Below are 20996 nucleotides of genomic sequence, written 5' to 3' on the forward strand. Positions count from 1 at the left end.
AGTAGTGGGATTTGGGAGCTTGAACATCATGTTTTCAGCTTATGTAATTATAACAAATTTTGTAAAGATATGTTTGCATATATGTATTGTCAGCAAAAGCATTTGTTCCAGCTTTGGTCTTTTGTACAGAATATGCAAGACTTTGTAATACTTTAAAATAGTTTTTGATACAAAATATTGAACTGATATTTTTTTATTACTATGGTTGTTGTTTTAACACTACAAAAGTCAGGTGAAAGGCAAAACGTCTGTTTTCCAATAACATTGTAGAAAGTGTAACCAAGTGTCATGTTTATCTGGTTTTTAGCCTTTAATTATTGTTAATTATATCCTATTATAAAAAGAAGCCACTTATATTAGCTATTGCTTTTTATATCAAAAGCTAAAAATGCAGATAATAGCAGTTCCGAATGCTGCTTTGAAATTAAAGTGAAATGTATCTGTTTTGGGGGAAAGTATCTTGCCTGAATAAGAACAAACTCTAGATCTTTCTGCACAATAATAAGGGTTCACATCCCAGAACAGTTCCATACAAATAGACAGGTTTTACTGCTGTAAATGTTAAGCTGCATAGGCAAATTAAATACCTTGCAGTGATTGCCCAGTGGCTTGCAATCCAGTGGTAGGCATTAGGCAAAATACTAGGTATTATAAAAGTAGGAAAGGAGGAGTCTGAGAGTTAGAAATACAGAATATGGATTCTGAATTGTTACGGTAAGATCCTAGCAACTCAGGATATATCATATACAATTTTATCTCTGTTTATTATATTTTCAAAACCAGTTTCCATTTAAGTTATTTTCATATGTCTTCTGTGATGTTCCCAATATTGCAATTTCCCATTCTTGATTATTTTTCCTAAGCGATTCACCAAAGTATGTAAAATAAGTAAATCTGTTATACGAGCAGTCACTTATCGCTAAGTGGAAGTTCACTTATTTGCAATTGCTACTTGTGATTTGTGGTATTGTCAGTAGGCTGATTAAGTATTACTATCTAAAATGAGAAGTAGCCAGTCCCAGATGGAGAATTGCATGGTGTGTGTGGATACCAAGCTATTTACTTGCTTGTTCTGCACCTAGCTGTAAATGCAAAATAGTCTTGGTATTAAGAGAGCCTAAGTGTCCATAAATGGTGGAAAACACAGAAACTTGTTTATATACACTGGGGTTAGTAGTTTTGAGTTCTCACTTAATACTTATCTTTTGAGTAAGCATGTAACAATTGGCTTGGTTTAAAAAAAAAACTAGACGTAGACACAATTGGTTCACTCTGGTAACCATAGCATTTGGAGCATACAGACCTCTTGTGGTAAACACAGAGAACTGCCCAAGTGTGACCTCTGAAATCAGTGAAAATGTTGATGGAAGTAAAATGTTGTGTACTGTAATTAAGTGTAACGTTTGCTTTCCTTAACAAAAGCATTACATTCCAGAAAACCCCAATCCTAAAAGTGGAATTATTCCAGGAAGCTTAAGCTTTGAATCAGTTTTGTCGGCAGTTGCTGATTTTAAAGCTCCTGTTTTTGAACCTGGAGGTTCCATGCAACAAGGAATGTATACACCAAAAGGTATGGTAATCAGTGTGCTCTCATAATACTCACTAGTAAGAAGCTTAAGCAGTTTTTTGTTTCTGTTTCAAACAAACAAAAATGAAAACCCCAAAACAACAACAAAACTGACCTCTCCATTGTTGTTTATTATATTTATATATTATAATCATACAACTGTATATTTTATAATTACATAATATTATATATTGATATAATATTATATTTATATTATGTTTTTTATTATATTTAAGAGCATTGCTAAAGCTTCTTAATGGCTTTTACTTCTACACTTTGTTGTAGAGTAAAAGTGAGCTTCTAGTATTAACCAGGTGTCCTTAGAAAGTATGGGAAAAGTGAAGAACTGAAGGATCATGTTATTTGTATTTCACTGATCTATATATTTAATCATTCGTGTGATTACTGAATGTGTCTCTTTTTTTTTTTTTTTTTACTGATAAGTATTTACCCGAGCGGGGTATCAGTGGCAAAGACTTTCCTTTTGAACCTGCTCACATTTTTATAATTAGAAATATCATGATACATAATTCTTCTATCTTGTTTAAATATCTCAGTCTAACGTTTTTCACAGTCAATAGTGAGGCTCTAGAACAAAGTTCAAGCTAGACCAGGTACAGAATATTGTTCTATAATTCTACAGTGCATGCAGTACAAAAATGACAAGCTTTTTCCCCATCCGGCTTTCCATCTAAATAGGATTCAACAGTGTTGATACATCAAAGGAGAGGAAGAATCTAAGAACTCAGTGTTCCATTACTGTTTCCTGTCACTGAGCAGATAAGCCTCCTAGGAATCTGAAATGCTCCATGTGCTCTGGTTGTGCTTCAGCTCATAGCAAGGCTGAAGATGAATTAACTCCTTCCTCCCTACGGGATGACTTGAGAACTGACAGTGTTGGGTCTGACAATTTGAAGCTGTTTAGTTTGTAGGCAGTTTTCTCTTTTGCCTGTGGAAACTTGGAAGAATGTTGTAAATGCTTACGTTGTGTTATGCCTGCTGGTGGAGCTAAATTTCTGTTATCCCTTGTTTTCCTTCTTGTGTTGAATCTTGAGTTCATATTGCTGTGTCACAGGAGCTAAACACTTCAAAACAGTTTGTAGAGTGGGACATCTTAATTTGCATTTAGGTTGGAAACTTTCCATTTACAAGTCCATAAGAATTAGCATTTAAATGGAATGTGTTTACTAATATTCTGCTCAGACTTCTTTATTTTTGATTGCTCTGAGAAGCCACTCAGCATATTTCTTTAAAGCTACAAAAGAAAATGGGAATAAGTAAGATTTAAATGCTAAAATAATGCTTATATGCTAGTTAAAAAAACGAAGGCAGGTTTGTAAATGATTGATCACGTTTTTTGAGAAGGAACTTGGCTGTTGTCAAGACTGAACGAAAGATTATGTTAAGGTACAGTCATTTGGCTCACCACACTTAATAGTTAAATATTACCTACCTGCTGTCTGCTCTGAAGTCTTTAATTCCTCATTTTCAAGTGTGCATGAGCTTATCAAGTATCAACTGAAAAATAATTACAACCTTTTGTTAGATATACTCTGAAATAAAAAGGAGTGAAGCAAGATGCATACAGAAAAGTACAGAGAAACGTGTTTTGTGGCTGCCTTCATTTACTTAAAATTGCTTAAATATACTTCAAATTAATTTGAATTAAAAAAAATCAAATCCTCTGCATGTGTTTCAGCTGTCTTTTTATCAGGAATGTATCATTCTTTCTCCTCTGCTCCCCACATAGTGAAGTGCTATCTAACAGAAAACAAACCTAGAAGACAGTAAAATAAAGTTGCTTAATAGAAAAGATCTATTGCCTTAATAATTAATTTTCTGTTTTGGAACTAAGAAAAAATATTTTTGATGGTGAAAGCATGATGTCTAGATAAGTAGTATTACTTCATAAGTAGGAGTAATTATTAATATAGGAAGTATGAAATATTGTTAGTAAGAGTTTAAAAAAATATGTACTATGCTGAAAAAATGATTATATAATAGAAAATTACATAATGCTAATTAAGAAGGAACTCTGGAATAAGTTGTAATGTCTATAAAGAGAATTTTAACGTGTGACTTATTTTAAACAACAGCTGAAGTCTGGGATAAGGAATTTGACCCTGTAATGGTAATACTCCGAACAGTTTACCGTAGAGATGTACAGTCTGCAATGGACAGATACACAGCCTTGTAAGTTGGATCAGATTTAGAAATGTTATGTTGTTCACAGCAAAATATTTTTTGTTTTGTTTATCTTTGTTTTTGCTGCCTGGGAATGTTAATGATGTTATCAATGTTTTCAGGTCTCAAGTTTGTCCTTGAGTGAATAGCTTATAAATTTATAGGCAGTGTAATGAATAACTTAGTCTGATACTCTTCCATAAATGTTTAAAAATATATCTGAAGTGATACAGACCAAGTAGTGAATATAATTGCAGACCAAATACTTAATCAAAAGTTAGACTTCAAAATCAGTTAAGTCACTTAAAGAAAGTAGCCTTTTTGTTTTATTTTATTTCACATTTAGGTAAATGGAACATAATATTACAGCCTTTCTCCTGTGAGGAGAAGCTGAGACTGCTCAACCTGGAGAAGAGGAGATTTAGGAGGGATCTTATCAAGGTGTATAAATATCTGAAGGGAGGATGCAAAGCAGACAGAGCCAGGCTCTCTTTTCAGTGGTGCCTGGTGCCAGGACAAGAGGCAGTGGGCAGAACCTGGAGCACAAGAGGTTCTGTCTAAACATCAGGAGGCACTCCTTTGTTGTACATGTGTCAGAACTTGAGAAAAGGCTGCCCAGGGAGGCTAGGGAGTCCGCTTCCTTGGAAATCTTCAGAAGCCGCCTGGACATGTCCTTGGGCACCTCTAGGTGTCCCTGCCTGAGTGGGGGGGCAGGACTGGATAATGTTCAGAGATTGCTTCTGCCCATAACCGTTCTGTGCTTCTGTAATGGGTGTGTTGAAATTATGTTCAAGACGATGCATTTATTTCTGTATATTCATGTATGACAGAAACCATGGGGTAATTAAATGAGTTCTGATTGAAATACTGGAAAAAAACACTCATGGGCACTCTTAAGTTCTAAGATGCAACAAGATTTGGTCCTTGTTCTGTCCCTTACATTCTATGCAGTACAACTTCTTACCCTTACAGACTGGAATTTCTACTAATTTTATCTGGTTCTCTTTTATTTCATAACTTGGGAAATAAAGACCAGGTTCAAAAAATTCTTAGGATAATTTCACTATACTTGTTTTCTGCCCTTGTGCTTATTGTATTAAGTCAAAGACTCACTGTAAACATACACTGTAAGTGATTTTGAGAAAGTTAGTAATGCTAAGTATCTGCATTGTCTAGTGCACTGGATTCCAGCTCAGTATTAGAAATGTGGATCCACATTGAATTTAACACTTAAGTATATTTGGCTCTACCAACACAGTCATATCTATGAAGTTAGAAATTATGTCTAGCATTTCCTGCTGTTGCCTATAACCCAATACTGCAGGTGAGAATTTTCTATGTTTGATGTTTGACTAATACATGGATTTTAGTGATGTGAAAAGTTTTCTCGCTCTATTTGCCTTTTAGAATGAAAATAGAATTCTTAAGTTCGTAGCAGTAGTAAACAATTTATATAGCTTTATAAATGTCATTTCAAGCAGTGGTAATCCACAGAAAAGTAGGACCGGACTCTGTGTATACTTCCAATTTTTGGAATGTTGCTTAGAGAAATTAAATGGCTGAGAAATAGTCGTCAGTTCTCAAGTTGGTCTGAATAAAGAGTGCTGCATGGGCCTGTAACAGTGACAGCTGTCCACATTATTGCAGTACCTAACATAAGTCTGTTGTTTCAACAGTTTAAAGCAAAGTGGTAAATTTCCTGGCAACCCGTGGCCTCCTTACAAGAAGAGAACACCACTACATCCAAGTTACAAAGGTCTCATAAAGCTTTTACACTGTAAAACCTTGCACATAGTGCTGTTCACACTTCTTTACAAGGTACGGTTTTAATTCTCATTAAGTCTAGTATTTTACTTCTACTTCCTAGAGCAGGAGTGCTTAGAATCATCATATTTTCATAGATTTTTTTTTGGAATAGTCAGGTTCAAATTTATATAACTTTTTATTTTTGTTCTTAGGAGGAAATGCTTTCAATTAGAGTTGTTCTTCCTCTTGCTAATTGAGCCAAAACAAAACAAAAAAACACAAAACGACATTAAAATGACTGAGGTGGTTAAAATCCATATAGTGTATCAATGTTGTTTTGCCTGCCTAGTCTTTTCTTTTTAATTGATGCTCGTGTCTCACAATACAACTTTCAAAAGCACATGAAATAAAATTATATATATATATGTATATAAAATAAATAAAGAAATAAAGATAAATAAATAGTTTATATAACTATATAACTATATAACTATATAACTATATAACTATATATATATAGCTCAAGGCCTCCTACCTTTCTTGGTGTCGGTAACCTGGAAGGTCATACAAAGGAAATTGGTAGGTAGTGCTTTGAGTTTATTCATATGAGACTTCTGTTTTCTTGCTTTACCTCCCAATTTAGGTTACAGATGTCTGTCATGCTTTTGGAAATTTCTGCTTTTTTCCTGTAATAGAGATTGTGGGAATATCAAAGATAAAACCTTTTATGATGTGTCTGTCTATTTTTCTGCCTAGATATTAATGGATCATCAGAATTTGTCAGAACATGTCCTCTGCATGGTTTTGTATTTGATTGAGCTGGGGTTGGAAAATTCTCCAGAACAAGAATCAGAGGAAGAGGTAAGAAGTGGTTTTTTTTTTTTTTTTTTTTGGGGGGGGGGGGAGTTTTGTCTAATGATTCAATATTTAACAAAAAAAAAAGATGTTTACTAATTTTACCATGTGGTTTAGAACAAAACATTTTTTTAAGCAGGAATCAACTAAGCAATAAATATTAGAAAACTGCATACTCATATGAAGAGAAATTTAGTATCTTATGTTGAAATGGTTTCTGTACTGATAACCTGGCAACACAGATAAGTTGCATCCTTACTATTATGTAAATCAGTTCTTGAAATTGATTGGAAAAAAAACCAAAGGAATTTAATCTAAAACTTGGTTAAATGTCTAGATTTTCAAATGAAACAATTATCACTGGACACTTAAATGGTCAGTGATATTTTTCTTATGACTAACAATCTGCTGGTTTTCTTTTTTTTTCGAGCTTGACTTGTGTATAGTTTGTATTAATCTTAGGTTATGCAGCTTTGTATTACCCTATGTAGTTTCTTTTGCTTTTGTTTCATAGTGTTGATAACATATTATATATTTATTTATCAGAGCTGTAGTCCTCAGGGTAGGTATCAGTTATTATAATTAAAAGCTAGATGGGCTTCAGTGAGGTACATACTATTCACATCTCATGAAGAGGTGATGGTTTCTGCAGTACAGTTATAAAAGCTGCATAAATTATTGTGACACATAAGAGAAAGTACACTTTTTTTTATTATTTTTAAGGAATCTGCAGGTGGACAAGAACGTTGCCATGACAGTTGGTTTCCAGGTAGTAACTTGGTTTCTAACATGCGTCACTTCATTAACTATGTCCGTGTAAGAGTACCAGAAACTGCTCCAGAAGTGAAGAAAGAACCACCTGCAAGTACCAGTTCAGATGGTTTAGCTTCATCACAGGTAAGTATATAAAAAGCAATGGTCTCTTTCCTATTGCCTATTTTTTTTGTCTCTTTTTGGGGGGAGGGGGGGTGTAGGCTGTATTTCTTACGCTTTTTATAAATTTCTTAGGATACTATTTTTTTCTCCAGTAATCTTTCCTAAGTATACTGATAGCAGAAAGAAATTGTTTCACATATCTCCTTCCAAATGATATATTTAATGATTTTTTTTGTCCTCAATCTACCAGTGTTCAAGGCGGAAGAGCCTTCAGAGAGAGGTAGATCTGTGTGCAGTTTGTTCTCCTAAGCAATTAACTAGCAACACGGCTTTAATTGTTCTAACCTTGATGTTCAGTGGAATTTTCTAATTTTCTTGAATTTCCTTTTAATTTATATTGAAAGGATTCATGCTTTTTTCATATTTTTGATTTTAATTTTAGGTAATAAACTTTTAAGGAAAAAAAAGTCCTTACATTTTTAATACATATTTTCAAATTAAAACTTTCTATCAAATATAAAATGTCATTGTTAGCTTACTGCTTGAGCTTTTTGTTTAGGCCTGGTTTTGTCTTGCCAAGATATCACTAACATTTAATAATATAAAGTAGTTCTAGCTTTCTCAAATCTCGGTTAGTTTAACTTTTCATTGCAAGTGCATTTGAAATGATTAATGGCAATAAATACATTTTTTTTTTTTTTGGCAAAACCAAAAGGTTTGTAGCCAGTAGATAATATAATCTCTCTGTAAAGGCTGCTTTTGTATACAGCACTTCTGATTATTGTATGCCGGACGTAAAGAAAGATGTTGTAATGAAATGCATTAGATATTCCTTTTGCATGTTAATATTAGGGAAAAAAATACCTTAAAACTTGAAGTAGGAATGTTAGATACGGTAGATTAAAACAAACAAGGTAGGTTAGGTGAAGTTCAGAATCCCATCTTTATACTTGATCTCTGAAGTATTTGGCATCTTTTGGTTGCCCAGACTTCTGAGAGGTGGGTAAGATGTTAATGAGTTTTGAATCTTATGTTCAAAATACTCAGGAAACATCTCCACTATGGCTTCAGTATATGTGAGTTGCTTCAATGTTTCCTTAATTTGGGAATGCAAAGAAGGGTAGCATAGAACAGAAACATCTGAATAGGCTTTGTCATTAGTGTAACTGCGCTCATGGGTGCTAGATAGCAAGCTCTGCTTGCAAATATGGGTGTGTGGTTTCCGGGTGTCACCTAATAAATCCACATAAGGTGGACAGTGCTCATGGGGATGTGCAGGGCTCATCTGTGTGAGATTGTGTTATGTTGTGCAGCAGTGCTCAGTAAACTTAGTAAACGATAAAGAAATGGCTTAAGGATACTCTTTCAGGCATATCTGTAATTTTAGTAAGAAACTACTCCTTGGAGAACAGAATTCTAAGTTTAACAAGAGTAAAGCCAGTTGTTGTTTTGTTATAGACCTTTTTTTTGTACTTGGCTTTTTATGTAGCTGCATATTTCAGATTTGTATAAAAGTATGACGTGGGGTTAATATTCTGATATACAAAATTTCAGTATGCTGTATTTCAGTAGAGAGAACCTTTAAATGTTTCATACATTTCATCCTAATTTAAAATATTTTCTGTAGTTTTATAAATGTATGTTGTTTATAATTGTATTTTGAAAGTTAAAATTTATATTTTTTTCCAAGAATTCGGGGACAGCTCAAGTGTTCAGTTTGGTTGCAGAACGCAGAAAAAAATTTCAAGAAATCATCAATCGGAACACCAGTGAGGCAAATCAAGTGGTTCGGCCAAAAGCATCGATGAAATGGTCAGCACCTGGTGCAACTCCACAGCTAACCACAGCCATTCTGGAAGTCAAAGAAAGTATACTGTCCTTGCTGATTAAGTTGCATCACAAACTGTCAGGAAAACAGAACTCTTACTATCCTCCGTGGTTGGATGATGTGGATGTTTTAATCCACCCAGAAATTCCAAGATACTCTCATGGTGATGGAATGACAGCAGTAGAAAGAATTTTATTGAAAGCTGCTGTACAGAGCAGATTGAATAAACGTATAATTGAAGAGATATGCAGAAAGGTGACACCTCCTGTACCACCAAAAAAGATTAGTTCTGCAGAGAAGAAAACTTTGGATAAAGAAGAAAGGTAACATTAATAAGAAAATAATGGGGTGGTAGAAGAGCAGTGTGTGTTCTGCATCTATTGATTGATCTGGTGCTCAGTAGTGCTAGATTTATGTACGGGAGAAGCATAGGAATCAATTTATCAACTAACTTTCCATATAGAAAAGTCTAAAGTTATTTCTTTCCCTCTAGAAAAGTTGTGATATTTGAAAGTAACTATTGTGTGCACTTACATTTTAAGTTAAATTCTAGGGCTAACATAATGGTAAAAATGAATGTTTCCAGTACTTTGAGTCTGAGTGACTATTTTCCTCCCCTCAAATCCATAAAAGAGCTGGGGACCTGTGGAATTTGTTAATGAACAATGTGATAACTGAAGTGACTAATCTCATTGCTTATATAACATAATAATACATATAATTATATCATATATAATGTCATTGCTTATTATAGTCAGGCTGTAATTTTCACTTACTTTTTGTTTATTTTTTTTTCCAAGTCCAGTTTTGTATTAATGAAGATCAAGCAGACTGACCGTTCAGTGATCACCCTTTTTAGTTACTTTGACATATAATGACAAATTTGGCATCACTCAGGCAAGGGGTTGTCACTACAGAAACCAAAATACAGAACTAGAAAAGAGCCTGAGCTGCTTGCAGTATTTTTCAATTGCAGTGTCATATCCCTGTGGGCCATCATGGAAAATTACAGAGCTGTTCTGAATCTGTCAGAGTTTGTTTATGTCTTCTTATTAAAGGCCTTTATTTACAGTCACTCTGCTTTCAGCTGAGACGTATATTGAGAAATTCCCAGGGAGAAATAAATAAAAACAGGTTTAATGAACGCCCTGATATGATCCTCAAAAATAATGAATCTTAAGTTTGTTGTAAATAGAAGTTATTTTGAGAAATGGTGGCAGTAAAATGTGACAGACAAAGGGACAGAGGTACTCAGATTTTTAAGGTGCCTTTAAGAAAACAAGTTCGAAGCTTTGACATATAAACAGGGCACTTCAGGGTAACAAGTTGTGTTACGTTAGCTGCTTTGAGCCTGTGCAAGTCTGTTTCTGTGCCAGGACAGTGGTGATTAGGCAGTACTGGGGACTAAAGAGTACTCAGATGCCAAGTGATTGTTCTTGAAATCCTTGTCAGTAACTCTAGTTGTCTCTAACTGGGTGGGGAAAAAAAAATTGTTGTTAGTACTGATGAAAAGGATTTGTAGCACTGATAGAGCTTCCCTAGCTGCACTGGGGCAGTGCTGTGTGAAGTCCCCATCCATGGGACACATAGGTTTTCACAAGCTCCGTGTGGTGAGCAGCTGTAGCGTGAGTTTGATTTTCCCCACTTGAATTTTCCCGTTTCCTCTGTCTGTAACCTCTTGTCAAAGCGTTACTTTAGGAAGTACTTCCTGGTACTTTAGGAAGAGGCAACTTGGGTAAATATGCATACTGTAGTGAGTAGATAGTGACACGTGTAAAAATATAGCAAAACCAGACACTGATGAGCACAGGAATGAGGAGATTATGCAGAACTAAATGTAAATGGTACATCCCACAGGGTATTTTAAAAACAAGGTGAAATGTTTCTATAAAAATAATAGGATACATAAATAAAACGTTGAAGGATTGGTTTTTAGGATATGAAGATGAAAACAAGAAGAGAACAGAAATGTAGTTTAATGGTCTTCTTATCTGAGACAGCAAGTGTTAAAAGCCATGCCATACTCAGGAAAAACAAATTAAAAGGGGAAAAATGATGGGATATTACTATGTATTGTTAATTTGTTACACTGCAAAGGAATAAAAGCAAATAGTACAAGTAAAAACTTATATGGTACCATACAGATTCAGTGGAGATGGAACTGGGAGCTGGACATCCCTTTGCAGGTTTGGATCAAGATCTTTGTGATATTGGCTTTAGAGTGAATATATGGTGAGTTGTACCATTGTGGAGAGAAGAGTAATTTTTCAGATGGCAGTGGGATGAAAAATAGGGGGCATATTTAAGTATTGTCTGATAAATAACTCACTGTTTTTGCTGAACTAACAAAAGATGTTGCTGTTCTGTAGTTAATGTTTGGAACAATAGAGGAGTTATAGAATAGCTGGTCATATTGCCTTGGATAGGTCACTAATACAGTTTAAGGACAGATGAGAATGTTTCTTAACTAATGCCTTCCATTTGTAAATTTAGAGCTGTGTTAAACAATGAGGAAAAATTCAGTGAAGTCAGCTTGGCTCCAGAAAGATAAGGGCTTTCAAACTGGAGGCTATCTCAAACTTAAGTCAAGGTATAAAAACTACTGGTTGGCAGTGTCTTGGGTGGAAGTCGGGGAGAGGACACCAGTATGAGGAGCCTTAGATGGAAAAGAAGTTATTCATAATTGTTTCCCTTGGCATCAGGCTTGATGTCAAAAATGAGTGAGGTAGGCTTTATTATTATTATCTACCTGTAGAAGTTGGTTAATTTGTTTGTTCGTGAGTACTTGTTTTTGCGCAACGCTTGGCATTTCATTCTGTTATTCTTCCTTTGTGTAGCAGAAAGATAACTTTCAAGAATAAGGTCCTAGGTGGTGCTGGTGTTTTAGTTTGTTTTTCTGTTTTTAATGATACCAAGCCTTAATCTGTTAAGGATCCCTTGGAGATATTTTAGGACTGGATTTCATTATTTCCTTTCAGACTTTAGACCTTTTGCTGGTTTGTTTTTATTTCTTAAAGTCTACTTTTAGAATAATAGATTCTTTTTTTATTCTTGAAAATTAATCCTTTATTTAGAGAAAACTAGAATTTTTGAATGAGATTGTTTAACATGGTAAGTGTAATCAACCTGACAGTATAAATTATTTTCTTCCGTTTTACACTTACTTCCCCCCACCTTCCTTTTCCACATCCTTCCACTCTCTTTTTTTTTTTTTCCACGCAGGCGACAGAAGGCCAGAGAAAGGCAGCAGAAATTGTTGGCTGAATTTGCTTCAAGGCAGAAAAGCTTCATGGAAACTGCCATGGATGTTGGTAAGTTTTTGTGTTGTTGACTACTGTAAATTTTTTTCACGCAAGTATTACTGTTACAAGTTAAAAGCAAACAAAAAGCCACACAGACTCTACCACTGCACTAAAGAATTATGCAGCTTAGTCATGTTTTCTAGAGCAGATAATACTGAGCATGTAATTGCTAAGGAATGAGCTAAACGATCTTGAAAGTACTTAAGAACAGCACATTATCTGAAGGAAATTATTTTTTTTTTAGTACACAGTAGATGGTGTGATTACATTTTGTCTGTTGTGTTGTAAAGTATTTACTTTTTAATGTAAAACTTTCCAAAGTTAGTCTGTCTCTTCAAGATTGCATTTAATTTAAGATTTCACCATAGAGCATCAAATTTTAATATGGCAAAGGTTTTGTATTTTTAGTTAATGTATAGAATGAGGCAAGGATAATTTTCAGATGATCTTAGTTGCTCTGAGTGATGATGCTGTAGTCTGTGTCACTTACAGGCTATACAGCAAAATCAGTTGTTTTTCTTGAGGATAAGTTCTTTCGTATTTTGCTGTATAGAAACCTGTAATCTTGATTAGCTTACTTGTGTTTAACTGAGGAATGAAAAATACTTTTGTCTGGATTAATTCATTGAAAACTAGCACTTTTGAAAGATATGAAAAAGCAGGAATCTTTTATTTTTTCCTTAACTTTCCTCCTCTGTGTAATACGGACATGTTCTATTGGGAAAACATGAGAACACAACTGTTTTCTGGACATTGCACTTCAAAAATTTCATAATAGCTTCCTCCTGGCTGCATAGACTGTCCAGTTTTTGCTCTGTTACCTTCTACATATGTTCTGTGACAACTGCTTTGCCATTCAAGCTTGCTTGGATGTAATTAAGTGAAAATTACGAATAGTTATGTCAATGAACTGGAATGGAACAGAATCCACTGTTCTGTCTCTAGCTGTTTGACTGCAGGACAAATGTAAAAAGTAGAAAAATAAACCAAGTAACATCATATTAAGAACAGTAGATAGAGCTCTTGAAATACTTGAGAATGGCTAGTGCGTGAAAGTGGTGTTAAGTAGTCACGCAGTGACAACTCCAGAGGCCTTGTAGCCTGCTAGTGTACCTGCTTCTACATCTTTGTTTTGAGTGTTTATCTCAGTGTGAAGCTATTGTTTGTCTATCATAATGTGGAACTTCATGCAAGAGATTTTGGAAACGTTGCTGCCTTTCAGGCTGAACTTGTAAAGAACAAAAATAAATCCCTCTGCTTCAGGTTAATGGTGGCCTTTAACAAATTGCTGTGATATTTGTAATGAAATGTGTATCTAAGTTTTATAATCATGAAATATTTCAATTCATTCCAGGCAAGCTACAAAGCTGTTTAATCAAATATAAGTTAATGAAAAAAAGTAAATTGGTTAATTTATGCATTATAAATATTAAAATATTTTGATTTCTGTTTATAGTTTTGCTGTATCTGAAGTGTCCAATGTGATTTTTTTGGGGCATGCCTTTTGATGAATATGCAGTACCATCTTTTTGTTTCTTTCCTATCACATGCAATTGCAGCAGGACATCGTTTTGTCCTTCAAGCAAGTGCTCCTTAGCTAGTTTTTAAAAAGGAGTGAACAGTTCTAATGCAAGGTGACATACATTTCCTAACTCTCAATCTTCCAAACCCGGATAGAAAAATAAATTAAGTACTGATCTCCTGAGAATATATATGCTGGGTCAGGGCAGAGACTATTAGCATACTAATGGTTGCTTTGATGCTAGGGGGCCACTCTGAAGCACAACGTGTACAGCAGGAAGTACGTTGACTACAGTCAGAGGTTGTAAACTATATTTATCATGTTTAGACACCTTTACACAGCCCTTTGGGTTTTGAGGTTTTGCTGACTAGGGGAAAGAAGGGGAGTGAATCATACCCTTAAACTAGGGAGAGTACAAAATAGAAAAGAAAAAAAAGGCAGCAATGCATTCTGTAATAAAATGGAGTTTTTAGCAGACTGATCCGTATTAGATAGGAGGTAGCAAATGCTGGGATTTTGTAAATTTGGGTCTTTTGCTCCTATTAATACAAATCTAAGCCAAGAGCTAAATAATAAACTTCTTTTAAAACCCATGGGAGTAGTGAAGTGTTTGGCACTACTCTAGGTTTCTGTCTCAGTTTAAATATTTTCATCCTTTAGTGATTTGAACTTTGTTGTTCTTAATGAGGTTCATATTTATCCAGATTTCTGAATTAATTCACAGGGGCAAAGAAAACTCCCAGAACACACTGTAAGGCTGTGGGGTTTGCTCTGACAGCAGACAAACCTCAGGAAAGAAACTTGGTGAACTGGTGTCAGTATGTCGTGTTGTTATTGTGTTTCCAATTCACTCCTTCACAGGCATTGATGTCATTACGGCAAGTGTGGGTGAAACCAATTAGATAAAACTCCCCCCATGATTTAAAACCGTGAGCATCTTTGGTTGTTTTCCAAAGAGTGATTAACATAAAATACACTTGCTGTCTTATATGACTGCTGGCTGGCGGGTAAAGCCAGGCTTTGGCCTATCAACTAGAAGCACATCAGTCCTCCTTGTTCTCCTGTTGCCAGTATCTACTTTCTGAATCTCCAGAGACACGTTGAGATATCTTGATTGGCGTGACAGCAATTTTCTTACAGAAGAGAACTTCAGGCTCCTGCAAAACCTGCTTGAAAGGTAGAAGGTTAATATGCCCCCAAACCTGTATCTTTAAAAATAGCTGACAGAGGATTCCTTTTGTTCTCAATAATGCAATGTTCTGAGATGTAACAAGTGCTATTTTCATGGAAATACCTTCTTAGCCTTCCTAGTGTTGGCATGTAGAGGCAGGTCATGTAGCTAGTGAGCCAGGGTCTGCTGCTTCCACAGGAGCTCCACAGAGACAAAACTTCGGAAGGCAAGATGAGAAGGACTAGAATGGCAAGATTGAGAAGATCACTGTATGTGGAGTTTTCTTCATTTTTTTCCCCACACTGCCACTGATCTATTTTTACCTCAGGAGTTATGCTGTCAGAAGGAAGCTGAAAACTAGTTTTAGCCAGTAATCATGGTTTGTAGTAGTCCATTCAAAAAGAACTGTCTTTTTTTTTAGTCTATAATTTCTTGGAGGTTTTAAATCCTTTCCTATTTCTCTTACCTATGCATTTTGTGTAGGTTGACTTTTTTTTTTTGCCTTCTCTGGAGGAAATCATTTATTAGGAAGTCCTCCTTTGTGCTAGAAATCTAGCTCCTATGAAATTTTACTGTTCACTGAAGTCACCTAGCACTAGATGTAGGTATGAAGGAAGTATCTGTTTGGTCACTGAATTCTGAAATCAGCTTGTTTTTCATTTGTCTGCACATAGGAGATAGTGTGTCTGATCTGTATACTTCTAAATTGATTGGAAGTACCTTTTAAATACTAAGATCTTTCTTTCCTTATGTTTAGAATATGGAATTCATGATGAATGAATGATATTTTATCAGTAGAATGTTAGCTGATCCTAAGGACTTCTGCTGAATTGTTCAAAATGAGATTGCCACACTATTCTCTTCCTACGCTTACTGAAAAATATTGAATGGTTGCATATTTTGTTTCATCGGCATAATTTTAGAAAACTATAAAGACAGGAGCTCTGTGGTCACGTCATGTATTTTTGATATACAGGTATATGAGAGTATGTGTTACACGATGATGAGGTGACGTTAAATATGAAAAGCAGCTTTAATGTAACAGGAGGAAGTAAACAATTGCTGCTAGGTTTTCTGCTTGCTTGGACTCTTGCAATAAAAAAATGTTTGCAGTTGATGCATTTTGCTTCTTTGTTCATTGTTCATCTGACTGCCACTAGATGGTGATAGATGTGTACAATACTAACAGCTGTAGGTCAAGGAAGATTGTAGTTCATTTTCATACGACCCTCAATAACTGACTGAAAAATCAATACTTACTAAAACAGTGTAATTTTGGTTCTGCCTTGTGAGTGAGAACATTGCATGGATTCTTTCGTAGCAAAGAAAGATGCTGCCTTGAATCCAGCTCGTCTCTCCTCATAGCAGCAGGCCTCCTTTTCTGAGCTTGCTGTGGGCTTACGGAAGAGAGCATTCCTAAAAGCATTTCTGCATGAGGACTCTTGATACGCTTCAGGTTTTTGGGTTCTCTATCCAGCACCTTGGCCTACTTAAGGAGATAAAGGGCACATATGAAGGTCAGGAGGCGGTGTTCTTCTTTTGATAACTCATCTTCTAGGAAAGAACGGAAGCAAAGCACCCTTATATTCTAGAGCAGGAGTTTGTGTGTGTGTTCCTGAGCACTTAGGAGAGGATCATTCAGTCCTGTGGTTCTTCCAAAACAAAAAAGAATTCTTAGCTTTATTTCTAGGTTATTTTTTTTTCAGCAGAGAGCATCTCAAGTGGATTTTGGCACAGCCTGTTCCTGCACAGACTGCAGAAATGATTTTAAATGCTGTACTTTTCTCCTGCTGTGCATGAAATTTCTCTTGAATTTAGCTTAAGAAATCAGTAGTGTGTGAAAAATGTTAAGTAAAGAATTTTCATTTTATCTTCAGATAAAATCTAGCTTCATTTAGCATTGATTGTAACGTAACCTGACTGAACACAGCCCTGTAAAACCTGCTGTAGCTGATCCTGCTTTGAGTGGGGTGGTTGGACTAGATGACCTCTAGAGGTTACTGCCAACCTCAGCCATTCTGTGATATTGAACCAGATGTAGAAATAACTACAAATTCCTTCTCTTTTGTTTAACATCCTCCACTCCCCCTGCCTCCAAAAAATACTACCGCTACTTGTCATGTGAACAAAGTTGCATTAGTTGTAATTGCTTCAGTACTTTGATCTTTAGCTTTTAGCACTTCTGTCTGTGTACCTAGGAAATAATAATGTGGACCACTGGGAAAACAGATCTCAGATATTACGTTTTTATAGTTAATCTTAAATTATACATTACATTTTATATAGAATATCAGAAGATTGCTTTGTTAAGGCACCCCAAATTTTTAAAGACTGTCCAAGTTTCATGTAAAAAAAAAAATTTCTATGTTTCCTTAAGCTACATTTATGTTACAAAATGACTGCATTACATACGGCTTGTTGATAAGACAGATTACTGGTAGTATTTTTTTAAACTCAGTGGAAGGATGTATGTATGATATAGAAGAATCAAGGTGGAGAAGTGTCAAGTTTATATATATAAAATACATATATCAATGTAGGTACTTCCAGGTTAATGTAAATGTTGAAACATGTACTGTTGATTCTTATACAACTTATGGGGTATAGCCTGAAGGCATCTCGGTCTTGAAGGTGGTTTGTCTAAAAGGAGCTCACTTGACATACTCCCAATTTGGCAGTTAGACCTGACGACCAGATCTGTACGTTAGGGTTGATACTACTGTTTAATTCATTCATCTTGTCTTATCATCTTTAAAATTATTTTCTATTTCTTCAGACCTACTCTGGCAATAATTAGAAGGAAAATGTTAGTTATCAGCATCTCTGGTTGTAGTAGAGATTCACATTTGTTACCCTTCATCCCTATATATTCTGAGGTTTCAGTACAGTATCTAATGAAATAGAAGTTGCTTCTTGTCTTTATTCATGTTTTAAAAAGATGAAGTTTAATACAGAACTCGAACTAAACATTTAATTTCACCAGAAATAGTTTTGAACGTGGGAAAACATGTACTTCCTTGTATAGATGTCTTTCTTCTTGAAGCAGCAAGGTTAGTTTCAAGTAACCTTCAATATTTTGGTTCTAGATGAACTATAGAGAAATGATTTTGACGTGTTCTTCACTACATCAGTGCGATTGGATTTCTTGCCCTTTGTATAATGTTGGTTTTCTTATCCTTTTTTAGAATCACCAGATGCTGATATTGCCATGGAGATAGCTACATCAGAACAACATGTTTCTGAGGCAATATATGATTGTGTAATTTGTGGGCAAAGTGGTCCTTCCACTGAAGACAGACCTACAGGGCTAGTTGTACTATTACAAGCATCTTCAGGTATGAATGTGACTTGTTAGATAAGCAGTGTTTCTACAGCTTTTATTATGCATGCATAAATATTGTTGAGTTTCATGGAGCATGGAAAGAGAATGGAAGTCCTCTTTTGATGTATGGATGGTCTGCTCTGAGGCTTATCTGTACATCTAAGGATACTGGGAAATTTTAAATGTTTGGGAGAAGAGTGAACAGTTTAGTTTAATTCCCCGCTGTTGTAGTTTATTTTGTAAAAGTAGCACATATGCAGACCTGCAGGAAAATGGACACTAGAAAAAAAAAAAGAAAATAGCTCTATGTGTATACACAATTCCAGTACAAAAGCACTCTTTTCAGAATTTAGTTTCTTTAGTAATTTTTTTACTGTTTAATATCAACAGAACTTATTGTAGTTACAAACCAGAAATTGTTGGTTGTTTTCTTAACTCTTCAGCATATTGTTTTTCTTTCTTGCTTCTTTTCTGTATACAGTGTTGGGACAATGCCGCAATAGCACTGAGCCAAAGAAACTGCCAACTACTGAGGAGGAGCAGATATACTCTAGGGATACCTGTGCAGCACTGCATGATGTGAGGCTTACAACTTTACAGCGATACTTTAAAGATGTAAGTATTTCATTTGAATAGTACTACCATTTATGAAGTGAGGTGTGTGAAAAGGTATAGGAAATTACAAAGTAAGAGTCCTCCTCCTAGTTTCATTTCTACTTTTAGCAAACAGTTTGTATTGCAGTAGTTACAAAGTGTTTACATTTGATAGGGTCCTTATTTTTAAATAGTGTCTAGCTTTCCCCTAGTTACGTTTTTAGCACAGGCAAATAGTATGTCTACAGAATGTATATTTGTTAAATATCTATGCAGATCTTGTCTAAAAGAGGGTATTTCATAAATCAGTGTAACCACACAATTGAGAGGTGCTTTTGCTGTCTTAGGTATTATTTTCAAAACACCAGCTTTCTTGCAGCCGTTCTGTGAACCCCATCTTACTAGGAACTGTTTACTACAAGTAACCAAGAATTACTCTTGGTTAAAAGTATTTTAGTGGCAGAGAGGAAGTAGAAAGAGTAGTTTTGACCTGTAATTGTTTTCTGAACAACCACAGAGAAAGTGAAAGTGAGTGGATGGGAATGAGGGGCCAGCAGAAGACTTGATCCTTTTCTGCTATATCCTCAACTCTGTACAAAATGACTGAAGTTCACATTTACTTTCATTGATATATTATTGTCTGCTTTGCAGTTCTGTTAGTTGTTCCAAGCAGAGTTTTGTATTGCTTCATATAACTAAAAGCAATACATTACAGCTTTTCATATTTAATTTTGAGAGCCAATTTTTTTTGCTTAACAGGACTCACTCACTGTTAGACCTTTATGGAAATGCTGTCTGATATTTTCCCTGCTACAGTATAAAACAGTTCTGTAAGATGATACAAATATCTTCCCAGAAATTATTCTCGGGGAGGAGGAAATGTGTCCCATGACCCTAGATTTGTGTTTATAGATTAGTCCCAGGTGACATACTAGCTCTTAGGCAGATTTAACCAAATAATCAGCATTTAGAAGCTTACATATTGGCTTTAAAGAGGAGAAGGAAAAAAAAAAGAATTTTTACTCAGATATGGTTGCTAGCTTTCTCAGTCTGTGATCCACAGATAGTTGAAACTGGCCAAGTTTTTCTTTTTGGCATTGATGGCATTAGACATTGTTTCTATGAAGCTGTCCTCAGTTAACCTAGGATTTTTTTTTTTAATATGGATATTTGCCTAAAAATAAAGTAGCACTCTTTATTTATTGGGTATTTGTATAACATCTCAGTTTCTCATGCTGAGAAAGTGTCAAGTCTGTGTGTGTCGGTAATGTATACCCATGTTTGTTTAATGTTCCCCATTGTTAATGAACGTTACTTCCTAATAAATAGATTAAAAGTACTGAAGTAATACTGTAGCTTTATTTTTACATTTGCATCCTGCAAATGAAAGACATTCCAAGCAAACTGTTAACTCAAAAGCCTGATCTCACTGAAGTGTATTTTTCCATTTCTGTATAGTAACACTACCAACAGACTAGTCTAAAATATACTAGAATGCGATGAGCAAATGCATCCTGCTTTTAAGACTTCCAGTCCTGATTCAACTGCTAGTTGAATTAGCTATTTCTGATTTCGAGTTTCCAGGTCAATACTGTGCTAAAAAAAAAATATCTCTGCTTGAAAGAACTAATCCTTAAATTTCTTTTGGCATAAAAATGGAAACATCTGTTCATGTCTTGAGTGGCTTGTTCAGCTGAGCTAAGCAACAAGAAGTCCTTTTGTTTATCTACTGTGTCCTTCCCAGTAAGAGTCCTTCCTCTAACAACAGATTTCAGGAGGCATGAGAATAATTTAACTCAGATGTGAAAATTTTAAGTTGTGAAACACAAGCAGTTAATTGTTAATTCTTGATCATAGGTGTGTGTGTGTGTGGAATATCAAAAAGTAATGTGCTATATACAGTCTGGACAAAACAGGCCAATTTTTTTCCATAACGGTTACTTTTGCATGTTCTTAACTGAAATATGACATTTCCTGCCAGTCAGGGAATATTTTTTTCCCACTGAAGGAATAATCACTTAAATAAATC

General features: G+C 35.1%; 1 protein-coding gene across 3 annotated transcripts in view; it reads left to right on the plus strand.

Moving 5' to 3' along the window:
- UBR3 (ubiquitin protein ligase E3 component n-recognin 3) overlaps positions 1–20996 on the plus strand; it is a 104299-nt gene that overhangs the window by 40559 nt on the left and 42744 nt on the right. For 2 of the 3 annotated variants that reach the window (XM_083842450.1, XM_083842451.1), the window contains exons 18-26: positions 1428–1570; positions 3664–3760; positions 5428–5569; positions 6254–6358; positions 7076–7249; positions 8919–9379; positions 12279–12367; positions 18237–18386; positions 18855–18988. In XM_083842450.1, the coding sequence (XP_083698576.1) occupies positions 1428–1570; positions 3664–3760; positions 5428–5569; positions 6254–6358; positions 7076–7249; positions 8919–9379; positions 12279–12367; positions 18237–18386; positions 18855–18988 (1495 nt within the window). Of the gene's footprint in view, positions 1–1427; positions 1571–3663; positions 3761–5427; positions 5570–6253; positions 6359–7075; positions 7250–7478; positions 7509–8918; positions 9380–12278; positions 12368–18236; positions 18387–18854; positions 18989–20996 lie in introns of all 3 variants that reach the window. The other variant, XM_083842449.1, reaches the window with a different exon arrangement.

The sequence above is a fragment of the Anser anser genome, assembly GCF_964211835.1.
Source record: "Anser anser genome assembly, chromosome: 6".
Lineage (NCBI taxonomy): Eukaryota > Metazoa > Chordata > Aves > Anseriformes > Anatidae > Anser > Anser anser.